This window comes from Rutidosis leptorrhynchoides, chromosome 6 (assembly GCF_046630445.1).
Source record: "Rutidosis leptorrhynchoides isolate AG116_Rl617_1_P2 chromosome 6, CSIRO_AGI_Rlap_v1, whole genome shotgun sequence".
NCBI lineage: Eukaryota > Viridiplantae > Streptophyta > Magnoliopsida > Asterales > Asteraceae > Rutidosis > Rutidosis leptorrhynchoides.
This window is the reverse complement of record NC_092338.1, coordinates 256,414,061-256,441,155: the sequence shown is the minus strand read 5'-3', so window position 1 is coordinate 256,441,155 and position 27,095 is coordinate 256,414,061. Positions and strand designations below refer to the sequence as shown.

The following is a 27,095-nucleotide window of genomic DNA, read 5'->3' as shown; positions in this document are numbered from 1 at the left end:
GCTGCACCAATAGCTCGTACTCCTTACAGACTTGCACCCAGCGAGATGAAAGAACTGCAAAGCCAATTACAAGAACTTTTAGAGCGTGGTTTCATTCGACCAAGCACATCACCGTGGGGAGCTCCTGTTTTGTTTGTCAAGAAGAAAGATGGTACATTCAGGTTGTGTATCGACTACTGAGAGTTGAACAAACTTACCATCAAGAACCGCTACCCACTACCGAGAATCGATGACTTATTTGATCAACTACAAGGCTCGTCTGTTTATTCAAAGATTGACTTACGTTCCGGGTATCATCAAATGCGGGTGAAAGAAGATGATATTCCAAAGACTGCTTTCAGAACACGTTACGGTCATTACGAGTTTATGGTCATGCCGTTTGGTTAAACTAATGCACCAGCTGTGTTCATGGACCTTATGAACCGAGTGTGTGGACCATACCTTGACAAGTTTGTCATTGTTTTCATTGATGACATACTTATTTACTCAAAGAATGACCAAGAACACGGTGAACATTTGAGAAAGGTGTTAGAAGTATTGAGGAAGGAAGAATTGTACGCTAAGTTTTCAAAGTGTGCATTTTGGTTGGAAGAAGTTCAATTCCTCGGTCACATAGTGAACAAAGAAGGTATTAAGGTGGATCCAGCAAAGATAGAAACTGTTGAAAAGTGGGAAACCCCGAAAACTCCGAAACACGTACGCCAGTTTTTAGGACTAGCTGGTTACTACAGAAGGTTCATCCAAGAGTTTTCCAGAATAGCAAAACCCTTGACTGCATTAACGCATAAAGGGAAGAAATTTGAATGGAATGATGAACAAGAGAAAGCGTTTCAGTTATTGAAGAAAAAGCTAACTACGGCACCTATATTGTCATTGCCTGAAGGGAATGATGATTTTGTGATTTATTGTGACGCATCAAAGCAAGGTCTCGGTTGTGTATTAATGCAACGAACGAAGGTGATTGCTTATGCGTCTAGACAATTGAAGATTCACGAACAAATTTATACGACGCATGATTTGGAATTAGGCGCGGTTGTTTTTGCATTAAAGACTTGGAGGCACTACTTATATGGGGTCAAAAGTATTATATATACCGACCACAAAAGTCTTCAACACATATTTAATCAGAAACAACTGAATATGAGGCAGCGTAGGTGGATTGAATTATTGAATGATTACGACTTTGAGATTCGTTACCACCCGGGGAAGGCAAATGTGGTAGCCGATGCCTTGAGCAGGAAGGACAGAGAACCCATTCGAGTAAAATCTATGAATATAATGATTCATAATAACCTTACTACTCAAATAAAGGAGGCGCAACAAGGAGTTTTAAAAGAGGGAAATTTAAAGGATGAAATACCCAAAGGATCGGAGAAGCATCTTAATATTCGGGAAGACGGAACCCGGTATAGGGCTGAAAGGATTTGGGTACCAAAATTTGGATATATGAGAGAAATGGTACTTAGAGAAGCTCATAAAACCAGATACTCAATACATCCTGGAACGGAGAAGATGTACAAGGATCTCAAGAAACATTTTTGGTGGCCGGGTATGAAAGCCGATGTTGCTAAATATGTAGGAGAATGTTTGACGTGTTCTAAGGTCAAAGCTGAGCATCAGAAACCATCAGGTCTACTTCAACAACCCGAAATCCCGGAATGGAAATGGGAAAACATTACCATGGATTTCATCACTAAATTGCCAAGGACTGCAAGTGGTTTTGATACTATTTGGGTAATAGTTGATCGTCTCACCAAATCAGCACACTTCCTGCCAATAAGAGAAGATGACAAGATGGAGAAGTTAGCACGACTGTATTTGAAGGAAGTCATCTCCAGACATGGAATACCAATCTCTATTATCTCTGATAGGGATGGCAGATTTATTTCAAGATTCTGGCAGACATTACAGCAAGCATTAGGAACTCGTCTAGACATGAGTACTGCCTATCATCCACAAACCGATGGGCAGAGAAAAAGGACGATACAAACGCTTGAAGACATGCTACGAGCATGTGTTATTGATTTCGGAAACAGTTGGGATCGACATCTACCGTTAGCAGAATTTTCCTACAACAACAGCTACCATTCAAGCATTGAGATGGCGCCGTTTGAAGCACTTTATGGTAGAAAGTGCAGGTCTCCGATTTGTTGGAGTGAAGTGGGGGATAGACAGATTACAGGTCCGGAGATTATACAAGAAACTACCGAGAAGATCATCCAAATTCAACAACGGTTGAAAACTGCCCAAAGTCGACAAAAGAGCTACGCTGACATTAAAAGAAAAGATATAGAATTTGAAATTGGAGAGATGGTCATGCTTAAAGTTGCACCTTGGAAAGGCGTTGTTCGATTTGGTAAACGAGGGAAATTAAATCCAAGGTATATTGGACCATTCAAGATTATTGATCGTGTCGGACCAGTAGCTTACCGACTTGAGTTACCTCAACAACTCGCGGCTGTACATAACACTTTCCACGTCTCGAATTTGAAGAAATGTTTTGCTATAGAAGATCTCACTATTCCGTTAGATGAAATCCAAATCAACGAAAAACTTCAATTCATCGAAGAACCCGTCGAAATAATGGATCGTGAGGTTAAAAGACTTAAGCAAAACAAGATACCAATTGTTAAGGTTCGATGGAATGCTCGTAGAGGACCCGAGTTCACCTGGGAGCGTGAAGATCAGATGAAGAAGAAATACCCGCATCTCTTTCCAGAAGATTCGTCAACACCTTCAACAGCTTAAAATTTCGGGACGAAATTTATTTAACGGGTAGGTACTGTAGTGACCCGAACTTTTCCATGTTTATATATATTAATTGAGATTGATATTTACATGATTAAATGTTTCCAACATATTAAGCAATCAAACTTGTTAAGACTTGATTAATTGAAATAGGTTTCATATAGACAATTGACTACCCAAGTTGACCGGTGATTCACGAACGTTAAAACTTGTAAAAACTATATGATGACATATATATGGTTATATATATAGTTAACATGATATTATGATAAGTAAACATATCATTAAGTATATTAACAATGAACTACATATGTAAAAACAAGACTACTAACTTAATGATTTTGAAACGAGACATATATGTAACGATTATCGTTGTAACGACATTTAATGTATATATATCATATTAAGAGATATTTGTACATCATAATATCATGATAATATAATAATTTAAAATCTCTTTTGATATTATAAACATTGGGTTAACAACATTTAACAAGATCGTTAACCTAAAGGTTTCAAAACAACATTTACATGTAACGACTAACGATGACTTAACGACTCAGTTAAAATGTATATACATGTAGTGTTTTAATATGTATTCATACACTTTTGAAAGACTTCAAGACACTTATTAAAATACTTCTACTTAACAAAAATGCTTACAATTACATCCTCGTTCAGTTTCATCAACAATTCTACTCGTATGCACCCGTATTCGTACTCGTACAATACACAGCTTTTAGATGTATGTACTATTGGTATATACACTCCAATGATCAGCTCTTAGCAGCCCATGTGAGTCACCTAACACATGTGGGAACCATCATTTGGCAACTAGAATGAAATATCTCATAAAATTACAAAAATATGAGTAATCATTCATGACTTATTTACATGAAAACAAAATTACATATCCTTTATATCTAATCCATACAACAACGACCAAAAACACCTACAAACACTTTCATTCTTCAATTTTCTTCATCTAATTGATCTCTCTCAAGTTCTATCTTCAAGTTCTAAGTGTTCTTCATAAATTCCAAAAGTTCTAGTTTCATAAAATCAAGAATACTTTCAAGTTTGCTAGCTCACTTCCAATCTTGTAAGGTGATCATCCAACCTCAAGAAATCTTTGTTTCTTATAGTAGGTTATCATTCTAATACAAGGTAATAATCATATTCAAACTTTGGTTCAATTTCTATAACTATAACAATCTTATTTCAAGTGATGATCTTACTTGAACTTGTTTTCGTGTCATGATTCTGCTTCAAGAACTTCGAGCCATCCAAGGATCCGTTGAAGCTAGATCCATTTTTCTCTTTTCCAGTAGGTTTATCCAAGAAACTTAAGGTAGTAATGATGTTCATAACATCATTCGATTCATACATATAAAGCTATCTTATTCGCAGGTTTAAACTTGTAATCACTAGAACATAGTTTAGTTAATTCTAAACTTGTTCGCAAACAAAAGTTAATCCTTCTAACTTGACTTTTAAAATCAACTAAACACATGTTCTATATCTATATGATATACTAACTTAATGATTTAAAACCTGAAAACACGAAAAACACCGTAAAACCGGATTTACGCCGTCGTAGTAACACCGCGGGCTGTTTTGGGTTAGTTAATTAAAAACTATGATAAACTTTGATTTAAAAGTTGTTATTCTGAGAAAATGATTTTTATTATGAACATGAAACTATATCCAAAAATTATGGTTAAACTCAAAGTGGAAGTATGTTTTCTAAAATGGTCATCTAGACGTCGTTCTTTCGACTGAAATGACTACCTTTACAAAAACGACTTGTAACTTATTTCTCCGACTATAAACCTATACTTTTCTGTTTAGATTCATAAAATAGAGTTCAATATGAAACCATAGCAATTTGATTCACTCAAAACGGATTTAAAATGAAGAAGTTATGGGTAAAACAAGATTGGATAATTTTTCTCATTTTAGCTACGTGAAAATTGGTAACAAATCTATTCCAACCATAACTTAATCAACTTGTATTGTATATTATGTAATCTTGAGATACCATAGACACGTATACAATGTTTCGACCTATCATGTCGACACATCTATATATATTTCGGAACAACCATAGACACTCTATATGTGAATGTTGGAGTTAGCTATACAGGGTTGAGGTTGATTCCAAAATATATATAGTTTGAGTTGTGATCAATACTGAGATACGTATACACTGGGTCGTGGATTGATTCAAGATAATATTTATCGATTTATTTCTGTACATCTAACTGTGGACAACTAGTTGTAGGTTACTAACGAGGACAGCTGACTTAATAAACTTAAAACATCAAAATATATTAAAAGTGTCGTAAATATATTTTAAACATACTTTGATATATATGTATATATTGTTATAGGTTCGTGAATCAACCGGTGGTCAAGTCTTACTTCCCGACGAAGTAAAAATCTGTGAAAGTGAGTTATAGTCCCACTTTTAAAATCTAATATTTTTGGGATGAGAATACATGCAGGTTTTATAAATAATTTACAAAATAGACACAAGTACGTGAAACTACATTCTATGGTTGAATTATCGAAATCGAATATGCCCCTTTTTATTAAGTCTGGTAATCTAAGAATTAGGGAACAGACACCCTAATTGACGCGAATCCTAAAGATAGATCTATTGGGCCTAACAAACCCCATCCAAAGAACCGGATGCTTTAGTACTTTGAAATTTATATCATATCCGAAGGGTGTCCCGGAATGATGGGGATATTCTTATATATGCATCTTGTTAATGTCGGTTACCAGGTGTTCACCATATGAATAATTTTTATCTCTATATATGGGATGTGTATTGAAATATGAAATCTTGTGGTCTATTATTATGATTTGATATATATAGGTTAAACCTATAACTCACCAACATTTTTGTTGACGTTTTAAGCATGTTTATTCTCAGGTGATTATTAAGAGCTTCCGCTGTCGCATACTTAAATAAGGACGAGATTTGGAGTCCATGCTTGTATGATATTGTGTAAAAACTGCATTCAAGAAACTTATTTTATTGTAACATATTTGTATTGTAAACCATTATGTAATGGTCGTGTGTAAACAGGATATTTTAGATTATCATTATTTGATAATCTACGTAAAGCTTTTTAAACCTTTATTGATGAAATAAAGGTTATGGTTTGTTTTAAAATGAATGCAGTCTTTGAAAAACGTCTCATATAGAGGTCAAAACCTCGCAACGAAATCAATTAATATGGAACGTTTTTAATCAATAAGAACGGGACATTTCAACCTAGCTATTGTATCCTCCAGACTCTCATTGGGAAAAGCAGCAAAAGGTTTCCATTCTTTTTTCAAAGCCTTATCCTTATTTCCGTCCATTCTGTTATCCATAACATTAAATAAAACATTTTAAATGTTCAAACTCTAACAAAAAGCGCGCGAAATACCGATAAAATCGGTCAAAAATTAACTATCAGAGTCAATTGGACAAATGTATCAAGTTTTCCCGCGAAAACTTGACAAAATCTGAATATCAAAAAAAATTCACGAACTTCTGGAAAAAAGTCAAGTTTGACTTTTTGGTCAATGAGTTGACTTTCTAGTCAAAATCGGAATCCGATTTGGATTCAACGCGAAAAACTGATTAAAACAGTGAAATCTAAAAAATTCGCGAAAATATGAAAAATACCTGAAAAAGCCGAAAAGTTTGACTTGGTCAATGTCAAAGTCAAACAGTCAACTGTAGTCACCCTAGTCAAAAATCAGTCAAACTTGAAATTTAGGACTGAAAAAGTCAAAGGTTTGAAGTCTTAGGGTAAAAACTTTTAAAGACTGAAGTTTGAGGTAAAAGGTTGAAAAATAATAAGTTTGGACACTTGGCAAGAAAACCCCCCGATGATTTTGTCTTGTAGTGAAATCTGACTTCAATTACAAGAATTTACATAATCAGTCCTTGATAAAACTGAAGCTTTGCCCTAACATTCCAAAAACTTTCACAAACCTCCCCTCTGTTCGTCAGAAACTTTTCAAACATCAGTCATTTTTCGTTAAAAATTTGACGAGACTCCATCTTCTTCGTTAAATATTGCCGAATTTTGTTTTTAATTTAAGAAACCGTACGGTTGCTTGATACGATTGCTTGTATCCATATGGTTACATTCTTAATCCGTATAGATTTCATGTGTATCCGTATGGTTACGTTCTAAGGTGTTTTTGGGAGATTTTGCAGATTCCGACGGTGGTTCACGGTCGTGTGTGGTGGTGCTACGATGAAGTACACTCAAAAAAGCGAATTAGACTATAAAAAAATGCAGATCGAAATGTTTTGACATTCCTAACACGACTACAATTTTAGTTTTTCCAAAAGCACACTAAATCAAACAAACACGATCGAATTAAAAATGACTTTTTCATGAACAAAAATCACGATTTTGCAACGATTATGACCCCAAATCGAGACCTGTAAATTGCAGAGGTTTTTTATGACGTTAAGGAACGCTTTTCAACAATCAATTTTAACTTTTAACACACAAAAATGATTTTTGTAATTTTAGGGCAGAAACGTGATGAACACACAAAAATCAATTTTTAACAACTCAAAAACGAATTCAATGTAAAAACGATTGATCCTACAACCCAAAGCTCTGAGACCACTTTATTGTAGCTATTAGGATCTTTGTATCAAGGTTTCTAGCGAATTGGAATTTTCGGGTATCGATTTAGTCAAACCGAATCAAATTGATCAGATTAGATCGATGCTTAGAGCCGTTAATTCGACTTTTGGGTTTTGGGATCAGTTTAAATGGAGAGAAATCAGCTGAAAACTAACATGAAGTGATTAAGGTGATTAACCTCAAATTTGAGACATTAGGGTTCCTTTTATAATCAGTTGGGCCCAATTCGTACGGTTGCACGACGGGTCCGTGCAATTGCACATGTGTAATCGTACGGATCCACAACGTATACGTAAGGATGTTAATAAGTGATCCACACACACTTTGGTTGATATAACTAAGGACTTATTATGCACCAACAAAAAGTTCATATGCAACGCTTCTCTCCTTTCATATATCGATGAATTCAAATCTTTTGATGAAAACTTTGTTGTTCGAGAGCGTGTAGTCAGTATTGATATCTCCGGATTGTCGGCATGTGCTTGGATGGATGTAATCTATGAAAAGATTATAGCTTCCTTTGGATACACGTCATTTATCTTGAACGACAAATCAGTTAGTGGGAAATTATGAATTATAACTCCTAAACTCGATTACATACATGATGTTATATCGATAAAAGTTTAACAAAACAATTAATAAAGTCTTGGTGTGAAAATATTCAAATTGAATCGTTAAAGTTCTAGACATGGAGGAAGATGATTCCTCAAGTGATGATGAGAGTATCTCTGCTGAATTGTCGAATGAAACTAAAAAGCGTACGAAGTTGGATCCCAAAGAAGTAATTGATCCTTTGGTGGATAATTATGTGCTCTTTGATGTTAACTTCTAAAATATTGGAAACAAAAATACACCTCCTGAGCATCTAAACAAATATTCACCTAGCTCGAAAGATGGTTCATTCATGGCTGAAAGTCCTTTTCCTCCTCGTTTTGAAAACAATAAAGATGAAGAGCAGATGAATGATTCTTAGAAATCCTCATCTATTTTGAGTCCCCAGGTTTTGATGGTGTGCGATTTCTTTCACCCAATTGATAGCGAGCAGCATTATAGTGCAAAAATGTATAGCATTTTCACTCATAAACTTGTTAAAATGGGTCATGTCCTTGGCTAGGAGCTAAATAACTCTTCTTTTGATCTCAAGAATGTGGTAATAAGTATGAGAGGTTTCAAAATCATTTCATAAATTTATTATCCATAAATATAGGTGGGGATGAAACTTTTTTCTATATAAAGATGGGTTCATAACCTTTGTCTATAATACTCAACCATCATACTTGGTATTCAAGAAATGAAATTCTCTTCAATTTGTCATTTTGCGTTGAAAGTCATGTGGGACAACTTTATCTTTAAAGTTTCTTCTTCTTCAGCAACAGGTTGTTCAGGAGGTATAATAACAATTTGGGACCTGAGATTTTTCTCATCTAACCAAATCATCTTCTTTGCAAACATGTTAATTATTGAAGGTTATTTTTTGTTTCAAATTCTTCCACTTTTTTATTATCGATATTTATGCTTCACACCTTCGGGCTGGTAAGAATTGACTTTGGCATTATCTTCGCAATTTTATATCATGCAATATAGGAGATTAGATCATATTCGGCGACTTTCATTCGGTTAGATTCCCACATGAACGATATGGTAACAGGTTCTATTGACATGAAGCCAATGATGATTTCAACACCATCAATAATTTCAAATTGGTTGATGTTCCTTTGGGTGGAAGACCGTTTACTCAATTTAATATATTTTTTACCTAACGATCATTGATAGACAGATTCCTGGTTTCGGATAGAGTATTGAATATGTTTCCCTCACTCTTGGGGCTTCATTCTTTCTAATATTTCGTCCCATCATTGCTCTATTATTCTTAAGGATGAAAAATTAAATTATGGCTCGATGCCCTCAAGCTTTTCCATTCATGGTTCCAAATCAAGGGCTTTGAAGACATTGTTAAATATGCATGAATGCTTTAACAAGCGGGACCAATCCGCAATTGTGCTTTAAAGATAAACTCAAAGGGGTCAAAGAATCTTTAAAGGGTGGGATCAAAGCGCACAAGAAAAAGAAAGGTGAAAAGACTGCACTTTTGTTACATTTAGTTGCATCAATTCTAATTTAGATGCAAATATTAATATTCCACAGTGGATTCCCGAAAGATGTGAAACCATTAAGTCCATTGACAAACTTAAATATAGGGAGGCTGAAAATACGCTCAAAAGTACAAAATGATGCTCATAGTCTGGGGGATGAAAACACTTCCTTATTCCATTCGGCTATCAATTGAAATCAGGGAAATTGCTTATTACGTGTGTTATGGAGGATGGAATCTGGGTCATAAATCAATGCCAAGTCAAGTAGATATTCCTATCTTTTACATGGAAAAGTTAAAACGAGCTCAACATGCCTAAATTTTTACAAGTAGTAACCATGTTTGCTCTCTCTATTCGTTTAAGATTGAATTTTCTGGTTCGGACTTCTCATACTCGGATATTAAATAGGCAATATGGTCTTGTGGAAGCAACAAATCTCATGGACCGGATGGTTTCACATTCAAATTCATACAACATTTTTTGGGTCACTTTAAATCTGATACACCAGTAAATCGCTTCGTTAATCATTAATGGCCAATCTAAGATTTACCTTTATTATAACTCGTACCACTTCGGATACAATTTGTAAGTTTGAGTCCCTTCTAAGGTAACTCTCACCATACCAGACACAACGCATTTTGAGGCTACAAGCACAGTAAATCTCATGATAACTCCGCAGTTAAGTGTGCTCGAGCTAGAGTAGTAGTAGGATGGGTGACCTCCTAGGAAGTACTTGTGTGGTCTCAAAAAACCATGCACCTACGGATAAAGCAAACACTATCGTGGTCGTGGTAAGGATGATGCTATAGGGAAAAGCGGACAATAATGTGGTCACGGTAAGGAGGCATATTACATATGGTATCAAAGCACTGGCCTCTCAGGGTGTAACTGGTACTTGGCTCGTGCATAACTGAGGTATAGATCCTGGGTATTAATTTGTTTTGGTCTGATGAGGATGTCAAGATTCTAAGTGGGTGAGTTTGTAATAACCCGACCCACATTGGATAGAATATGTAAGTTTGAGTCCCTTATAATGTAACTCTTACTTTACTAGACACAACACGTTTTGGGGTTACAAGCACAGCTAATCCCATGAGAACTCAGAAGTTAAGTATGCTCGAGTGGGAGTAGTATTAGGATGGGTGACCTCCGACAAGGAGATCCTTCGTCACCCTACTTATTTATAATTAGAATGGAAGGCTTGTAAGCGGCAGTCAATGATGCTACCAAAGCATCCTTATATCATCTCCTTCATATCGTTAATCCTTCATATAAGTTTAATTTATCCATTTATATGCATGCAGATGATGTCACTTTTCTAGGAGAATTGAATGAGTCAAACCTTGCTATGCTTCTTGAAACTTGGGCATGTTTCTATGCAGTTTCTGTGTTGATAATTAACCCCCACAAATCATCTCTTTTTGATATGGGAGTTCCATCCTGTTTAGTGGAGCTTGATGCTGGTAATTTAGGGTGTATAGCATCCTCACTGCCCTTTATTTACCTGGGACTACCCGTTGGTAAGAATATGCACAAAGCAAGATGTTAGGACCTGATTATTGACAAAGCAACAAAAAGACTAGAGTCTTGGATATCCAATCTAATTTACATGGGTGGTAGACTCACCCTTATCAAATTCGTTTTTGGCTCGGTTGGATCCTACTACATGTCATTATTCTAAGCTCCAAAGCAGGTTAGCAACAAAGTTGAAGCACTACGTTCTTTTTTTTTAGGTGAACAAGACAACACCCACAAAATTCATTGGGTAAAGTGACATTTGGTACTCAATTCGCTAGAACAAGGTGGCTTGGGTTTCCAAGCATCAACTCTCTAAATGTAGCGTTGTTGTATAGATGGAGGTGGCATTATATGACACATAAACAATCAATTTGGGATCTTCTAGTTGCTACAATCAACGGTCAGAGCAAAGGTGCAAAAATTCCTTGTAATGCACTCCAAGCATCCTTATTAATTCTCAATATCAAATATGGTAATACTGCTAATTTTTGGTTCGAACCGTGGCACAATGGTACTTCATTAACAATATCCTTAACTAGAATCGTAGCACATTAGCAATGTTTTGTTAATTTAAGAGCCAAATGAAAGATTATGGAATGGTGGATCATTTTCAGTTTCTGCCAGCACGAAAACTTATAGATAAAATAGATTGGGCTCCTGCTTCTTTTCCTACTTTTTGGTGCATACAAGTATCTATAAAGATCAATAATTTTATATGGAGACTAAAACACTGAAGGCTTGCTATAAAGAAAATCTTAGGGAGAGAAGTAACGAGTTAGATGGTCATAAGTAGTGCTTGTGCGATGCTAACCAGGAAATTCATCTTCATCTTTTCTTACAATGTCATATTTCGCAACAACTATGGGCCAACTATGCTAACTAGGATTCCGTTTGGACTTGGAATGATGGAGTGCCTATTCAGGGCAACAAACGACTAATCATGATGGTTATTTTCTATTGTACATATTGGAGTATTTGGAGACCACGAAACATCTATTGTTTCAACGAACAATAATTTTGAAAATGCCATGTGACGGATAATATTGTGGTTAACGGCTTCAATTGGTTATTTGCGAGAGTTTCCAAGAAGAGATGTAACTGGTCGAAATGGTTGCAATCTATACAATACTTATAAAATGCCAATGTAATGACATCACTTCTTAATCTAAACTATGCCTGACAAACGGGTCGGGTTGGGTCGGGTTTGGTTGAGACCCAAATGGGTTTGGGTTGAAACGGGTCATGGTTCGAAACGGGTCAGAATTTAAATGGGTCAAATGGGTTGGGTCGGGATCCGGGTCGGGTTGGGTCTGAGTGGGTTGAGACCCAACGGGTCGGGTCGGGTCGAGAACCATTTTATTCAATAATTTTAGTTTTAAATATTTTTCTATCACTTTTCTTATTTATTATTTTTCTTATTATATTACTTTTTATTTTATTTTGAAAAATTACATCGTGCAACTAAAATTTAAAATTTTACAGCTCGACCCGTTGGACCCATATATAAGACCCATTGGACCCGTCTCTATTTGTTAGACTTGGTGTATTTGAAGCCGATCGACACATTTCTTATTTTTTCGTCTGAGACCCAATATTTTTTTAAAAAACTCATTGAACCAATTTTTAGGGATATGAATCTCAAAAACTGAAAACTTTACAATTCGACCCATTACCAGGTATAATCTAAACATTACCTTAAAAAATTTTCAAGGACACATGTCACTTTTCTAAACCCTCATGCTTACATCATTCATATTATTAAGTTTTAAATTAATCTTAACTAGTGTAATACCCGCAACCTTGCGGGTTCAAAACAGAAAATAACTAAGTGCATTCAAGTAATATGAGTAAGTCATATAAAAGTTACGTGTCAATTGTTAACTACAAATGAAGAAAATCAACATTGAAATGGCTCCCTTTGTAGTCAAGGAAGCACGAAAGTAGATTATAGCATTACATAGTGTGTTAAATGATAATTTTAATTGATTAGTGTTCCTTAGGCTATTTCCAACAAAGATTAAAGCTATGAAGAACCGAATTTCACTCTGATATATCTTCAATGTTGTCGAAGCAGGTTGCACCAGACATCCTAGTCAAAATTGTAGCCACAAAACTAACACTTGTATGAACGGTTAAGAAACTATGTTATCACGGTTGACCAAAACCGCTGATGTTTGTACCCAAACCATGAGTCTTTAAGCATGTAATCTATGTAAATATTGCAAATACACATCAGTATACGTATGCGATTGTTTACATGATGATTCATTATGAAAACATAACATCAGTTTTGATTATCAATCATCAGTATACTTTGTTCCATTTATGAAAACATAACTGACCTACCTCCAATGCTCCTTTAGAGATCATATCTTCACTAATGAAGTTTGTTGAGATGATTGCTACTAACATTGTTATTCAACCCAGCAAATGCAATAACGTGTTTCTATGATTGTCCTAAAAATCAATATAGATAAAAAGCGCGTTCGTCGAAATAGTATGTTAATATCCAGTTTGTTCCATACTTTAAGCGATTTTCTTTTCTGAACTGATGAAAACCGTATGTAACTGATAGGTTTGGCTTTGTCCTTGAATTTTCCTGTTTCAGCCGCCATTTGTATTTCCTCCTTGCTAAATTGTAACATGAAACAATTTTTCCACTTCGTAGTCCAGGAAGTAACATCAATTCTTTTGGAAGACGCTAATGGTAAAAAGAAACATTCGTTAAATCTGTATAAAGTTAAATCTGATACATAAGAAAACAAATCTGCAATCATAAAGATAATAATGTGTACTTACTAAAACACGACCTCGTGGTACTGTTATTTTACAATCATAAGTTTTAACCTCATTTTGTAAGTAGTCAGGATGGTCGATTTCCCCAAGAAGCGCAGTTGATATATTTTTCTTTTCATCACCAACTTCATTATAAATGATTAATTCTATATTATGAAAATTAATTGCATAAAAAATAACTCTATCTCCTCGATTTAATTGTAAGTCAGAGATTAACTCTTGCCAGCCTTCACGAAATATCAACTTTTCTTGAATCACAGATATGGGTAAACTTTTTTTGTATGAACCGTAATAGTGAATCCACACATGATCCTGCGGGCTTTTCCTTCCCTTATATGCAGATTTAAATTTTTTAGCCATTGTCTGTTATATAATAAAAAATGTGAATATATGATTAAAATAATACACAATTTAAAAAAGAACATTCTATTGGACTAAAAAAATGATGGCAATATTTTTAAATAGTCAATTGCAATATTATTTTGAAAAATAAAAAATTTAAACATTTAAGTTGATTTTAAATATTGTTGTTGTATGTAAATTGACGTATCAATCAATAAACTACATACCAGTACATTAACGTTGGATCCATCTACAATCTTCATGAATGAAGGGAATCTCTTATAATGTGCATTTTCGAACATTCTTAGCTGCAATTCTGTAATTTTCACCCAATTTTTGGTGATGTTTCTTTTCGAATAAATAACTAACTCATAATAGCCTTTGTCAATTGCTGTAATGTAGAGAATGTCAGACATTTTAATTTTAAGATCGGTAATGATCTTGCCAAATCCTTCACCTAGAAATAAGGTGAGATGGTGTATGCTGAAAGCGACTTCTGACTTATAGCCTTGTAAAGTGTGTAGCCAAGCGTTATGTGCAGGTAACGTCTCCTGATAATATTCGTGAAACCAAGATAATGGTAGAGGCTGTATCAAAATATACATTTTCTGTATTAATAGCCAATTCTATATGCAAATGAACAGTAAAAAAATAAAGTATAATAGAATTGTAAAGATTAAACATTAACAATACGAGTAATATATCATCTAAACGGGAAAATGTGTGAATGAATGATGGGCGATGCATCTTGCTTTGCTCGTTAGCCATTGATTCTATAAAATTTGATATTTGTATAAGGAGGAGCCATAACAAGTTGTACATTTATGATGTGTATAATTGTTGTATATGCATTGATTGATTAGCAAATGTTGTTGTAACAAACATGTATATGAAATGACTTACTGCTAATATATAAATTCATATTGAATTTTTAATATTGTATAGTACTGTCATTTTTAACATAAACAAAGTATACAGTGTAAGAGTTAAACATATTGTATAGGTATAGAAGATTTACTGTATCTTGTGATAAGTACTTTATAAATATGAATATTAAAGTGACATAAAATGTTGTTCATAAATGAATTTCGTTTTTGAAAAATAACAGTTGTAGATTATAGTATTTATTCAAATAATATTATAGTTGTTACTTAGTTTTCAGTCTGTATAAATTAGGTAAGCACATTAAAAATAGTCAAACGAATATAATAAATAATGTGACAGTTTTTATGGCATTGTAAATTCAAATGACAGATGTTGTAACATAAAAAATATAAACCAAATAACAAAATGCCTGATATTGAGAAACATATTATTGAGTGTTACTGATGCATATAATTATGATGTAATCCGATTGATTGTAGTTCCAAATAATATGAACAAATTAGATTTTGATATTTTCGTCAATTAAAATCATATATTCATTGAAGTTTAAACAATTCCTAAACAAAGAGGTAAATGAAAGGGAAAGAATAAAAATTACATGACTGAAAATGACAGGTAATTGTAAGCGATTGTTGGCGATTATGATCAGTTAGTTGGTAACGTATGTTGACGATGGAGGTTAACTGAATCTGGATGTGGACGATGACGGTTTTAGGTATCTGGAAGATTGACAGTCGATTGAACTGTCAGTTTTAGTGCTATTTTCTGAATACGTATTTGTTTTAATGTTACGGCTCAGAAAATAAGTGGTGTTTTTACAGGACCGGGCTTAATTAATTGGATGGGCTAAAATTTTAAAAAAAATAAACAATAAAAGTGTCTGAGCTATTAAGTTTTGTATTTGACCATCATTGTTTGCAGCTATGTAATATCTATGTTGCAGTGCATTTAAAATAATGGATACATTTATAAGGACCAACAACTAAAACATATTGACCATTTAACTTATTTATGGATCATAAAATTTATATAACGGGATGTTAGGTGATAAATGTATAAAAATGAAACATTTTATTGTTGGAAAATTTCTTACATTGGGATTACAATATTAAAACTGATTGTCCATCTTCATCTGAATTTTTACAATTTGATTGAAAATATAATTCAATTACTAATATATGCACTGTCTATATAGTTTATTGACTTTATCAAAGTATATAGAAATATCCTTCTCTCGTATCTGCAAGCATGTTTACGAATATAAATGTTTGAAAGTGGGTTGGTATGTAAATAAAGATTATTTTTAACAGTTATTGGGCTGATAAAAATTGGATCACTACATTTGGACATTGCCCATATTTAGTTACAAAGTTTGATAATCAGAAAACATACCTAAAAAGTTATATTAATTTATTTAAACTGTTTGCAATCTTGATAAAGGATTCAAACATAAAGAAAGAATGTTTTAGAAAGAAATACATGAAATACTTAATAATACACAAATATAACCTAGACCTTAGGACGGGACAACCACAATAAACTAAGTGCAGTAATCCGATTGAGGTAGTCATTGATTGCTAACAAGGACATTGCAGACTCCTTAAGTAATAGACGCCCGAATATTTCTTCTAGTATTTCCGCACGCAATCGACCTGACTGCAATGGTATAAAGTATATGTTAATTAAAATAAGTTATAAAAGTAAAAATTTATTTATCAAAAATTGAAAGTAAGAATTTTAGGTTAGAATAACAAGATGACAATTATCATATAATGTTACCTCTTTCATTATATCTTCCATGACATGTAACTTTCCTATTGAGAAATGCATTTGACTCATATAGTTGTTAGCGTATGATTCGTCACCAGTTTGAATGAATGAATTTCCAACAATAACCTTTGCTATACTTGATTGAACGTCACTCACACATTTTGATAACTGAGTCTCTTGTCATAATGTTGATGTCTTTAAATTGATAAAATGCTTCTTAAGTTGAGGTGATAACTCAATATGAACAACTAGTAGCTGTTAAAATATTGTTTTAGAATTGAAGACTAACTCCACTATAAGTGTTAAACTATATTGTATTTTATTTTAAATAATAAAAAAGTAGTGTGAAGTTTTTTAACGTACGTTGATAAGGTCAGATGGACGATAACCACCTAACCACATTATGCAAAGTTCTGCAGGTGTCATCCAAGTACCGTAAACAAGGTTTACCACATCATCACTACTTGCCAACTTTTTCAGCATAGACAAACTCTTCATATGTTCGAAAACATTTTTAATAATAAGCTTTAATTCCATATCTGTCACTTTCACAAGCATTGCAGTACGTAGTCGAGATATAAGATCGTTATGAGTATTAAACCATGATTTGTAGAGTTCCGAAAATTTATGAGTTTCTGATAAAATTAATAAGTATTAAAAAAGATATACAAAAATGTGCAAAATATGATAAAAAGTTTATAAAACAAAAAAAATGTATGTATTCATGTATATCTAAATACAATAAATTTAGCATGATTGATTCGTTAAATATGGAAAACTTACCAGTTTCATTTGAAGGAGGAAACATGATTGTTTTGTTAGCTGGCATCATTTGCTGTACATATAAATAAACATATAAGCATATGAACGATGTTAATTTTTTTAATTAATAAAACCAACTGTATATGGTAATTACAATTTCAAGTAAACATTGCATATATTGTAAATATAGGTATGTAGCATATATGTATGATGTAGTGTAATGATTATATAAATATATATGTGAAAAATAAACCTGGTTGTGAAGAAGGTTGGAACTGCAAATAAGGTTTGACATTTTCTTAGTTTCCTCTTCTAAAACTTTAACGTATGCCTGCGACAGAATACAAACACATTATACTTAAAAGATATATGTGACATAATTAGTAGTATATATAATAGTTACATATAGAAATGAAATAAGAAAGTTATAGAATTAAATTTTAATGCATTATAATCAAAACAGACCAAACTGTAAGGAATACATGTGAATTTTATAGAAGTCATATACAAAACCTTCTTGCGTTCCCTAGATCTTCTGGCATACTCCCTATTACGAGCTTAGATCCTGAGTTTCTAGAATAAAGAAATAGTAACAGATGTACTTGATAAGTATGACCATATATTAGATTATCAATGAAGGTATTAAATGGGTCAGTTCAAGTTGTATGAAATATAACATATGATGAATATTTTTGATACAAGTCATTAAGAAATCCATAGTAATTTTGTTGAATATAAACTGTAAATGTAATTAAGTAATGTTCAGATCACATACATTCTCATCGGAATTGATAACTGGAGGGTTTGAAGATGTTGACGACGATGTTTGATTCACATAATCCATGAGTTTGAATAACTGGGTTATTGTGTGTACGTAACTAAACATAAATAAAGGAGAATATCTTCATTGAGGGGCAGTTAGTGCATAAGCAATATGGAACTCGACAGTTATGAAAAACTGATATATGATATCATGGTATAGAATTTAGATTGAAAAGGGTAATCAACGATAATGGTCTTGGATGAACCCTGAATTTTCGCTAGTTCAGTATGATATTATGACTAAACATTCATTATGATTAAAGGTGTGTTGTTCCTGGACTATGGTTTATGATTGGATCATCCTTTTTTAAGCCCAATGTAAATATTTGCTATTGTATTTTACAGAATTTACAAAATAAGTTACACATGGCATGGTAGTTTAATGTGGTAAATATAAATCAGGTAATAGTCTTGGAAGAAAATCATAACAAATGTATTCATGACTTTGATCTGAGTTGCACAATTATTTTAAAGGCCTACTAAATGATATTCAAGATAATTATAAAACTAAATATATAATGAACGCACGATAATAACGAAGAATTAGAATTAATAACATTACAAACAATACGGTAAACAACTCCATATTATTATTATTATCACAAATAAAGTGAAATTTTAACATTAGAATAATGCTAATAATCATGATATTTATGGTATGCATAAATAATAGATTCTGATGCAATATTCATGTGACAAAATGTAGGTCCTCCGGTAATCCTTTCGAAACTGGTCAACTTCAAGTAATGCAAGAGCAGGTTTATCTGCATCAACTTGGTTATGTATTGAAACAAGTATCCTGCTAAACATAGAAGGATTAAGTATTGGACAATTATAGGAACAAAATTAAAAAAAAAAATTAATGAAGGAAATACATGTAAAATATATAACACCTTAATTCGAATACGTACACTGATAGCAGAAGGGTTTGTTTATGTAATGCTTTGCAATACTTCCTTGTACACAACATTTTTTGTTGTATTCAGTGACTTACCATTTTTGTCCAATATAAGTACTTTTAAACCTTTTTTTTCTTGTAACATGAGATACAGCAACATAGAGCTGAACATGACTGAAAATAGGCTTTTGGAGGAACAGGCCAACATTAGAAAGAGACTGACCCTGAATTTTATTTATCGTCATAGCAAAACATATGGTTACTGGAAACTGACGTCTCCTAAATTTGACTGCAATTGTCTTGTCAGATGGTTCAATAATCATCCTGGAATGTATGTAAGATTACCAAAAGAGTGGCCGGTGATGTTACGTGCTTCAATAGTGTTTTCAAAAATTCTTTCGACAATTAAGCGTGTACAATTACATATGCCCTTTGATTAATCAACGTTACGAAGTAACATTATAGGAACTCCGATTTTCAACACTAACTTGTGATTTAGAACACCTGGTACCCTTAAATCGTTTAAGATTTTAGGAGAAAAAAGTTGTTGTGCCACCAAATCATCGACTTCATGAGGGCGTAAAGCATCAGAACTATAAAAAACAGTTTCTGGTTGGTTAATTGTAGACAAAACAAACTCATTAATTTCATCTACCTCAAGATTCGTTGGTGCAAGTATTGCTCTTTCCTTAAAAAAGTTAGAATTCTCGAGCTCCTCATGTATAGAAGGATACGCTGAATTTACAATCGTTTTAATTGGGTTCTTATTTGAATTCAGTAACACATCCTCAGGAAATTCAACATCCGCTTCTCCATCATTGGGTAGATTGATTTTCCCCTCACCAATGTCTAAAATCCATTTGGCAAATTCAAAAATCTCATTAACGTCAGAATCGGCAACGCATTGAAGAAGTCGCATATTCTTAGTGAGCTTTAGGACTTTGCATTCACGCCATAATTCAGACGAGTAAATCGAAGCATATACTATTTCTACTCGGCTACCTTTCGGGATGACCGGTAGGATCTGGCAAAAGTCGCCACCAAAAACAACTACCTTTCCACCAAAAGGCTTGTTGCTGTTTTCTGAACGTATAATATCTCGCATTGTTCGCTCAAATGCTTCAACACAATGTCTATGCATCATAGGGGCTTCATCCCAAATAATTAACTTTGCTTCATTTAAAAGACCAGCTAACGGACTATCTGGTTGGATGTTACAAAAAGAATCTTCAAGAACATTAGGAATTGCAAAGCGTGAATGTGCAGTCCTACCTCCGGTCAGAAGCAATGCTGCTATACCACTTGATGCGACATTGATTATAATATCACCACGTGATCGAAGTGCAGCGCCTAATATTTTCCATACAAATGTTTTGCCTGTTCCTCCATAACCATAATGAAAAAAAGTACCACCCTCGTCCTTATCAACAGCTTCGATAACAGTATTGTAAACAGACTTTTGTTCGTCAGTCATAGTGGAAAATAGAGTTGCATGTTCTATGACGAGAGTCTCTTTGTCATAAGAAATCTCATCTTGAATCATCATGTTGCACGAGTAATCAATGTACTCATAATCAGGGAATGGCATGTATTGAATATTCTTTAAGCTATTTCTAGAACTGTTCAACAATCGTTCGATCTTTGCTAAAGCTAGGTTGTAGAGTATCTTCTTCAGTTCATTTTCATCTACATGAAAGATTATATAAGTATATTATGAACATGTTATATAACAAATACAAATAAGTATATTATGAACATGTTATATAGCAGACAGTTTTTTTACAAAGACATTATAGTCTGTATATTATCTATGATAATTAATTATAAAAAAAGTATAAGATATAGTAAAATTTGTTTTACATATTATACATATAGAAATGGAAAATGTATATGCTATTAAAGTGAATTCAATAAAAAAAAAGTTAACAGAAGGTGAAATTGTTAATTTAAGATAAGGTAAAGAAAGTTAACATAAGTAAACAAAGTTAACATAAGGTAATAAGATTTAAGATAAATAACATATAAATAGTTGTTACCTAAATTACGTTGTTGTTCATTGCACTCTCGTATTGAATCTTAGGATAAAAGGTCGCATGTTTCTTTCCAAACACGATCCAGACATGAGAGACCGTCTGGTGTTATTAATGACACAAATAAGTCGCGACAAAAATCACCTGATGCAACTTCATAAGTCTCTTTTATTGAAGCAACATATTCACGATCATCATCAAGAAGTCTCAACGCGTAGCAAGCTTCCTTGAATGAATCATGTACCTGATTATTTACTGTTCGTATATTTTCAAAGCAAGTGGGTCCCTTTACTTTGTTGAGTAATATACGTAAATAATAGGTTTCACCAGGCTTAGGAGGCACAAAATTGATTCTTCCAATTGTTCGTTGTTCTTTGCGTCTCGTCCATTTTCTAGTTGATTTTTTCCAGACATAATGCCTTGGAAATTCAACGTACGTATACTGACAAGCATTTTCATCAATCTGATTACACCGCATCCACTCGATGAACTGAGATGTACCTACACTTGGATTTGATAGAACTGAATCCACATAATCATCTGCATCATAAAGAATTGGTTGATGGTTAGGTAGATGAAATTGAAGCATGTACACCGCCGGACTTCTGTGTAAAATTGGAAAGTCGAACAAATGCCATGATGCTTCACATGCTGACAGGTAACGACAACTGTAATAATTTGCAATCTCATCTTTCGAATTAGATTCTCCTTGATTTGAATTTGCAGCATCAGAATTTTGGATTGCAATTGATATTCTGTCTGGACCCTTACTTATATATTTGAATAAATATTTTATGGATCCGATCTGGTTGCACCATTCAACATTCATATGTGCTTGAAATTGTTTCATAAGTTCCTTGTTGTAAGGATCAACGTACCTACAGTGGCATATAATATGTTAAATTTGCCATAATACTGTACTCCTAGTTATTAGTGTAATAAGATTGGCAGATATATTTTATAATTTAATTTAATATAACATAATAATAATAATACAATACGATTACACAAATATAAAACGTTATTGTACGGATATTAAGAATATCATAGTTTATGTATAAACATAAGAATTCGAAGTAGAACCTGTTGTCGAGCTGTGTGGTTCCTTTCATAACAAAATTACCATCCTGACGTCTTTTATATCGAGGCTATCTGGCCCCGTCAAAATGAGTTTCTTCTGTAAAATCCTTTGGGAAATGCTTTGAACAAAATCCCTGTTTTGTCATACATGGACGCGTTGGATGTTTTGGTCCACATGATCCATGAATCATAAAATCAGATACAATAGAATATAATTCAGGATCGGTATCTTTGTTGGGCATTTCTGCAGTAATAAATTTGTCGATGTCATCTGGGCTTGGAACCTTGTCTTTTTTGTCCAGGAATAAGCAAATGTGAGCGTGTGGTAGACTTCGCTTCTGAAATTATATCCTGTATAAATCTGCACAAATATAAATTTATATAGCATTTAAGTTGACATATATATTACTCAATTGTGTTTAATATTCTCTTTAACAATATAAATAATGATTACCTCTAAGCAATTTCCCAAATGTTTTTTCACGCTTGAATTTATGCATAAGAGCATCTAGCTTAATTTTAAACACCCTGCATACGATGTCAGGCCTGTCTTCAGGATTTAAGCTATCCTCAGCTAAGAATCTTAAATTTCAGGCCATTTAGGATTGCATGTAAACGTTATAAAAAAATCAGGATGTTCATACGCTCTAACAATGGCCATTGCGTCCAAGTAGTTCTGTTGTAGATACCTTGCACCACCAGTGAAAGACGCGGGTAAAATCACCCTATTACCGATGTCAGAAACTTCTTGGTGACCACTTTCCTGTGCATCGTAAAGGTTATCATAAGGAGTTACACGTAAAATCTTTTGATTATTTCGAATGTAGTTTAAGCATTTATTCTCAACCATAGTGTATGCATCAACGATAAACTGCTGCAACAACTTTCTTGACAACAAAATTAATGACATTTCACCAACACGAGCTTGTAATCGATATGAAAAAAACTCTCTAATTGTAAGCTTATTATGTCCAGGCTCACTTAAAACATCAATGTCTCTATAATACACATATGTCCTATATCCATCCTCTGCATATGGAAACAACAACGGATACTGAAGGGCAAGATACCTAATATGAAATTCACTGATACGTCTGAATTTTCGAGATCGTTTTTCTAGTATGATATCTCTCTTGTCAGCCGTACCATCGATATCACCGACTATTATAGCAGCAACTTCGTCAGCTGTTGGTAGATTGTGTGTTCTACCATCCTTATCCGGACTACCAATCAGTTTTATTTGGATAGGTTCCATTTCATTCATCGCAAATTTATCTCTGGCCATACGAAATTTTTTTACTAACAGATTAATTGCATCCAGTAAGCCTTGAAGTTCATGTACAGTTGTAAATTCAATGGCATATGGATTAGAAGAACTATTAACCGATCGACCCCTGTATAGAATGGAAAGAAATACAAAATATATCAATATAATTCATTGTTCTGTATAGCTTAATATGTATTATGTAATATGTAAATATATGAATATAAAAGAATATACCCATTATAAGCATTTATTGTATTTTGCGACTCGTTAGCTGTATCATATATGTATAGTTGATAATACTTTGGAGTTTCTCCTTCTTCGGGGATCAAGCTACCTGCTAGGTGATAATTTTGACCATGCATTTGATAAACATAAGGACCACGCCCAGAATTGACGTTATGATCAATCTTCCCATCCATTGATGTAAAACTAAACATCATATTGTACCATCGAACATTGTCAACAAAGTTTTTACTTTTTGCTGACTGACCTCTATACAAATCAAGAAGATATTCTGGAGGAGGGATCAAGTTGGGTAGTACAACTTTGCCATGTAAACAACACAATGAATACATCTTAGAAATAAATGATTTGTTACCATGCAGAGCCTCAGCCTTCCATAGTCTGGCTTTACATGCAGTACACACGTAAATAGCATCTCCTACATCTATATAGTCTGTAATAATTATATGATGTATGTCAGCAATAAATATATACAGACAAATAGAAACACAATGACAAACTCACACGCACACGCGCACATATTGTAAAACATACATATATACATATATACAAAAAAGTATATATGTATAATATAAATAATTTACAGTTGAATATTTGAGTTGATTCTTACCAGCAGAAATTCCTTTAAATTTGTTAGATTGTACATCGTTAATAGAATTTTCATTGTTACGTATATGCGATTGTTGAAGGTTAATAACTTCATCATTTAAAAACGAATATGTTACGGGTCTCCCTGGATTGAGTCTAGTTTGGTGGAAATCTGGTGTAGAAGAAGAACCTGGCAAAATATTTTTTTAAACATAGAATAAGATGTAAGGATGTTAGAGACAAACGTATATCATAAGAAATGTTACGTAACCTAAGTTGAATACCTTGGGTGGAATCAGATACACTACAATGAACACGACTTATTAGTGTATTGGAAGTAGAATGAAGTGTTGTCGATGGGTTTACATATTGAGAAGCCGTATAAGATGTTCCTGTCTGGTTAACAGGAACATAGCGGGGTGATGATAATGTATAAGTTGGTGGTCTGCCTTTACGTCTTGTTTGAGTGACCACCTCATCTGTGCCCAATGAATATTGTTGTGACGTCTGATACACTTCTATATGAATATAAGAATGCAAAATTAATTTGAAAAAATATATTCATAAAAATGAAGATAATCAAAGTCAAGTAAAATAACAATAGCTTATATATAAAAAAAATTAAGGTAATAATTGTAAGTATTAACAAAATAAATGTCATACTAACCGTTCGTTAAATCTGACAGTGGGGAAGTGTTTGTAACCCGAAAACAACTGTCTATTGGGGTAGAATCGAAATTAGAATTATTGTAACTTAGACCTACAAATATAAAAGTAAGTGGACACAAATATATATATATATATATATATATATATATATATATATATATATATATATATATATATATATATATATATATATATATATATATATATATATATATATATCAACCTATACATATAAATTATTTGTTTGTATTTGATAAGATTGCACTATAGAACATGTATATGCACATACCTGAATTAATATTAGGATTTGATCCGGCAGATGACATATTGAATGGAATAGGTATCTTGGAAACATTCTGTCTGATGTGATGATATTTAGTAACACATTCTTTCTTCTTGGAGGAAGTATCGAGGCAATTATGTGTGTTACTACCCAAATGAACTTTAAGGAAAAGAAAATGAACACATAAGTATGATAACCAAACAATAATGTTTTATATAACGCAATAAAAATATATGTATATCTATATGAAAGATGGATGTATTACAATTATGATGTACAATGAAATGAATGCATACATATAGTAGTATAGACTAACCATTAGTTATGTCGAAAAGTGGTGTATTATGAACTCTCGGTGTGGTAGAAATCAATGGTGTTCTATAATTAATTCCGTGCTGTATCTGATTGTAACCTGTCAGGTCAAATAGCAATTGAAATCAATTAAATAGAAATAAAAATACAAATTTAATTTAATCTGTTGCATACATAACTATTACATCAATAAAATTGATTGGTCTAAAAATTTCATATAATGAAACAATTCTAAAACAGATAAAAATTTATAGAATACAATGATTTATTATGCTAATGGAATTCTATGAAAACTCAGCTACGAATACAAATCTATTGTATATAATTATTTCATGTAATTAAATAAAAAGATGAGTGTGATACAAAGAATTAGACATCTTCTAACCTGTAGATGATGCATACGAATCAGAGGTTTGTTTGGTTGATGAAGGGGTTCTGCAGTGATCATTATGCTAAGAGTGGTCTAAACGGCATTTCCTTTTCTTCGATAAATCAGACGAATTTGAAGGTGATTCCTCCATAAAAATTTATGAAGGAACAAAGTAATAAATATTCCTAGGGTTAGTAATTGATCGTAGAAAAGGGGTATACTATCAAATAATAAATGTAACGGCAAGTTTGCTGTAAGGTGTAGATTGAATTTGAATTTGAATTTTTTTCAAGAATGGTTATATTATCGAATAAACTGCGTGTAACCGACTTCTTCATATACAGGTCTATATACGTATATAGGTATACAGTTAAAAAAATCAATACTGACAAATAAAAATATATATATAAAATAAATAAAATAAATATTTATAAATTATAAATTATATTTATTTATTTATAATTATAAATTATAAATTATAAATTATAATTATAAAATATAAAATATAATATAAAATTTAATAATAACACCATATAAATTAATTTAATTTTAGTATTGTTTATTATTTATTAAATATTTAATATATAAATAATATAATAATTAAATATTATGTATTAATATATGTAATTTTTAATGTACACTATCTATATTTATACATAAATAATTTAATTTTTAATTTATATTTACACGTGGAAGGAAATCCCCAAACATACAGAAACGACATTCATATTGAGCCAAATTGGTCCGAATTTTTTAGCTTTCATATCATTCGCCTGTTAAATCACCACAGTTGAAGCTCAAAACAATCTTTAAGTGTTTAAATGTTTGGTTGTAACTACCATATACATTGCCTGCTGGAATCATTCACCTAAGATTTCATTATCTCTAATCCAGCTGTTCAGGTATAAACAAATAAAAACCCTAATCAATTACAGTGTATGTGCTTCGT

The 27,095-nt window shown here is 32.8% G+C and overlaps 1 protein-coding gene across 1 annotated transcript; it reads right to left on the bottom strand.

Moving 5' to 3' along the window:
• Positions 1-19,740: 19,740 nt before the first annotated feature.
• On the bottom strand, positions 19,741-25,507 carry LOC139854473 (uncharacterized). The gene is made up of 9 exons (XM_071843776.1): positions 25,471-25,507; positions 24,797-25,030; positions 24,535-24,702; positions 23,916-24,357; positions 23,104-23,808; positions 22,869-22,996; positions 22,699-22,765; positions 21,479-22,212; positions 19,741-20,990 (listed from the first exon to the last, which is right to left on the bottom strand). Exons 1-9 carry the CDS (start codon positions 25,505-25,507, stop codon positions 19,741-19,743), a joined length of 3,765 nt encoding a protein of 1,254 aa, XP_071699877.1.
• Between the last annotated feature and the right edge of the window lie 1,588 nt (positions 25,508-27,095).

Excerpts from the sequence above, each read along its gene's own strand:
- LOC139854473 (XM_071843776.1), bottom strand. The coding sequence starts at position 25,507 with ATGTCATCTGCCGGATCAAATCCTAATATTAATTCAG. Across the intron at positions 24,703-24,796 it reads TGTATCTGATTCCACCCAAG|GTTCTTCTTCTACACCAGAT; the intron begins GTATTCAACTTA and ends ATATTTTGCCAG. Across the intron at positions 24,358-24,534 it reads ATTTAAAGGAATTTCTGCTG|ACTATATAGATGTAGGAGAT; the intron begins GTAAGAATCAAC and ends TAATTATTACAG.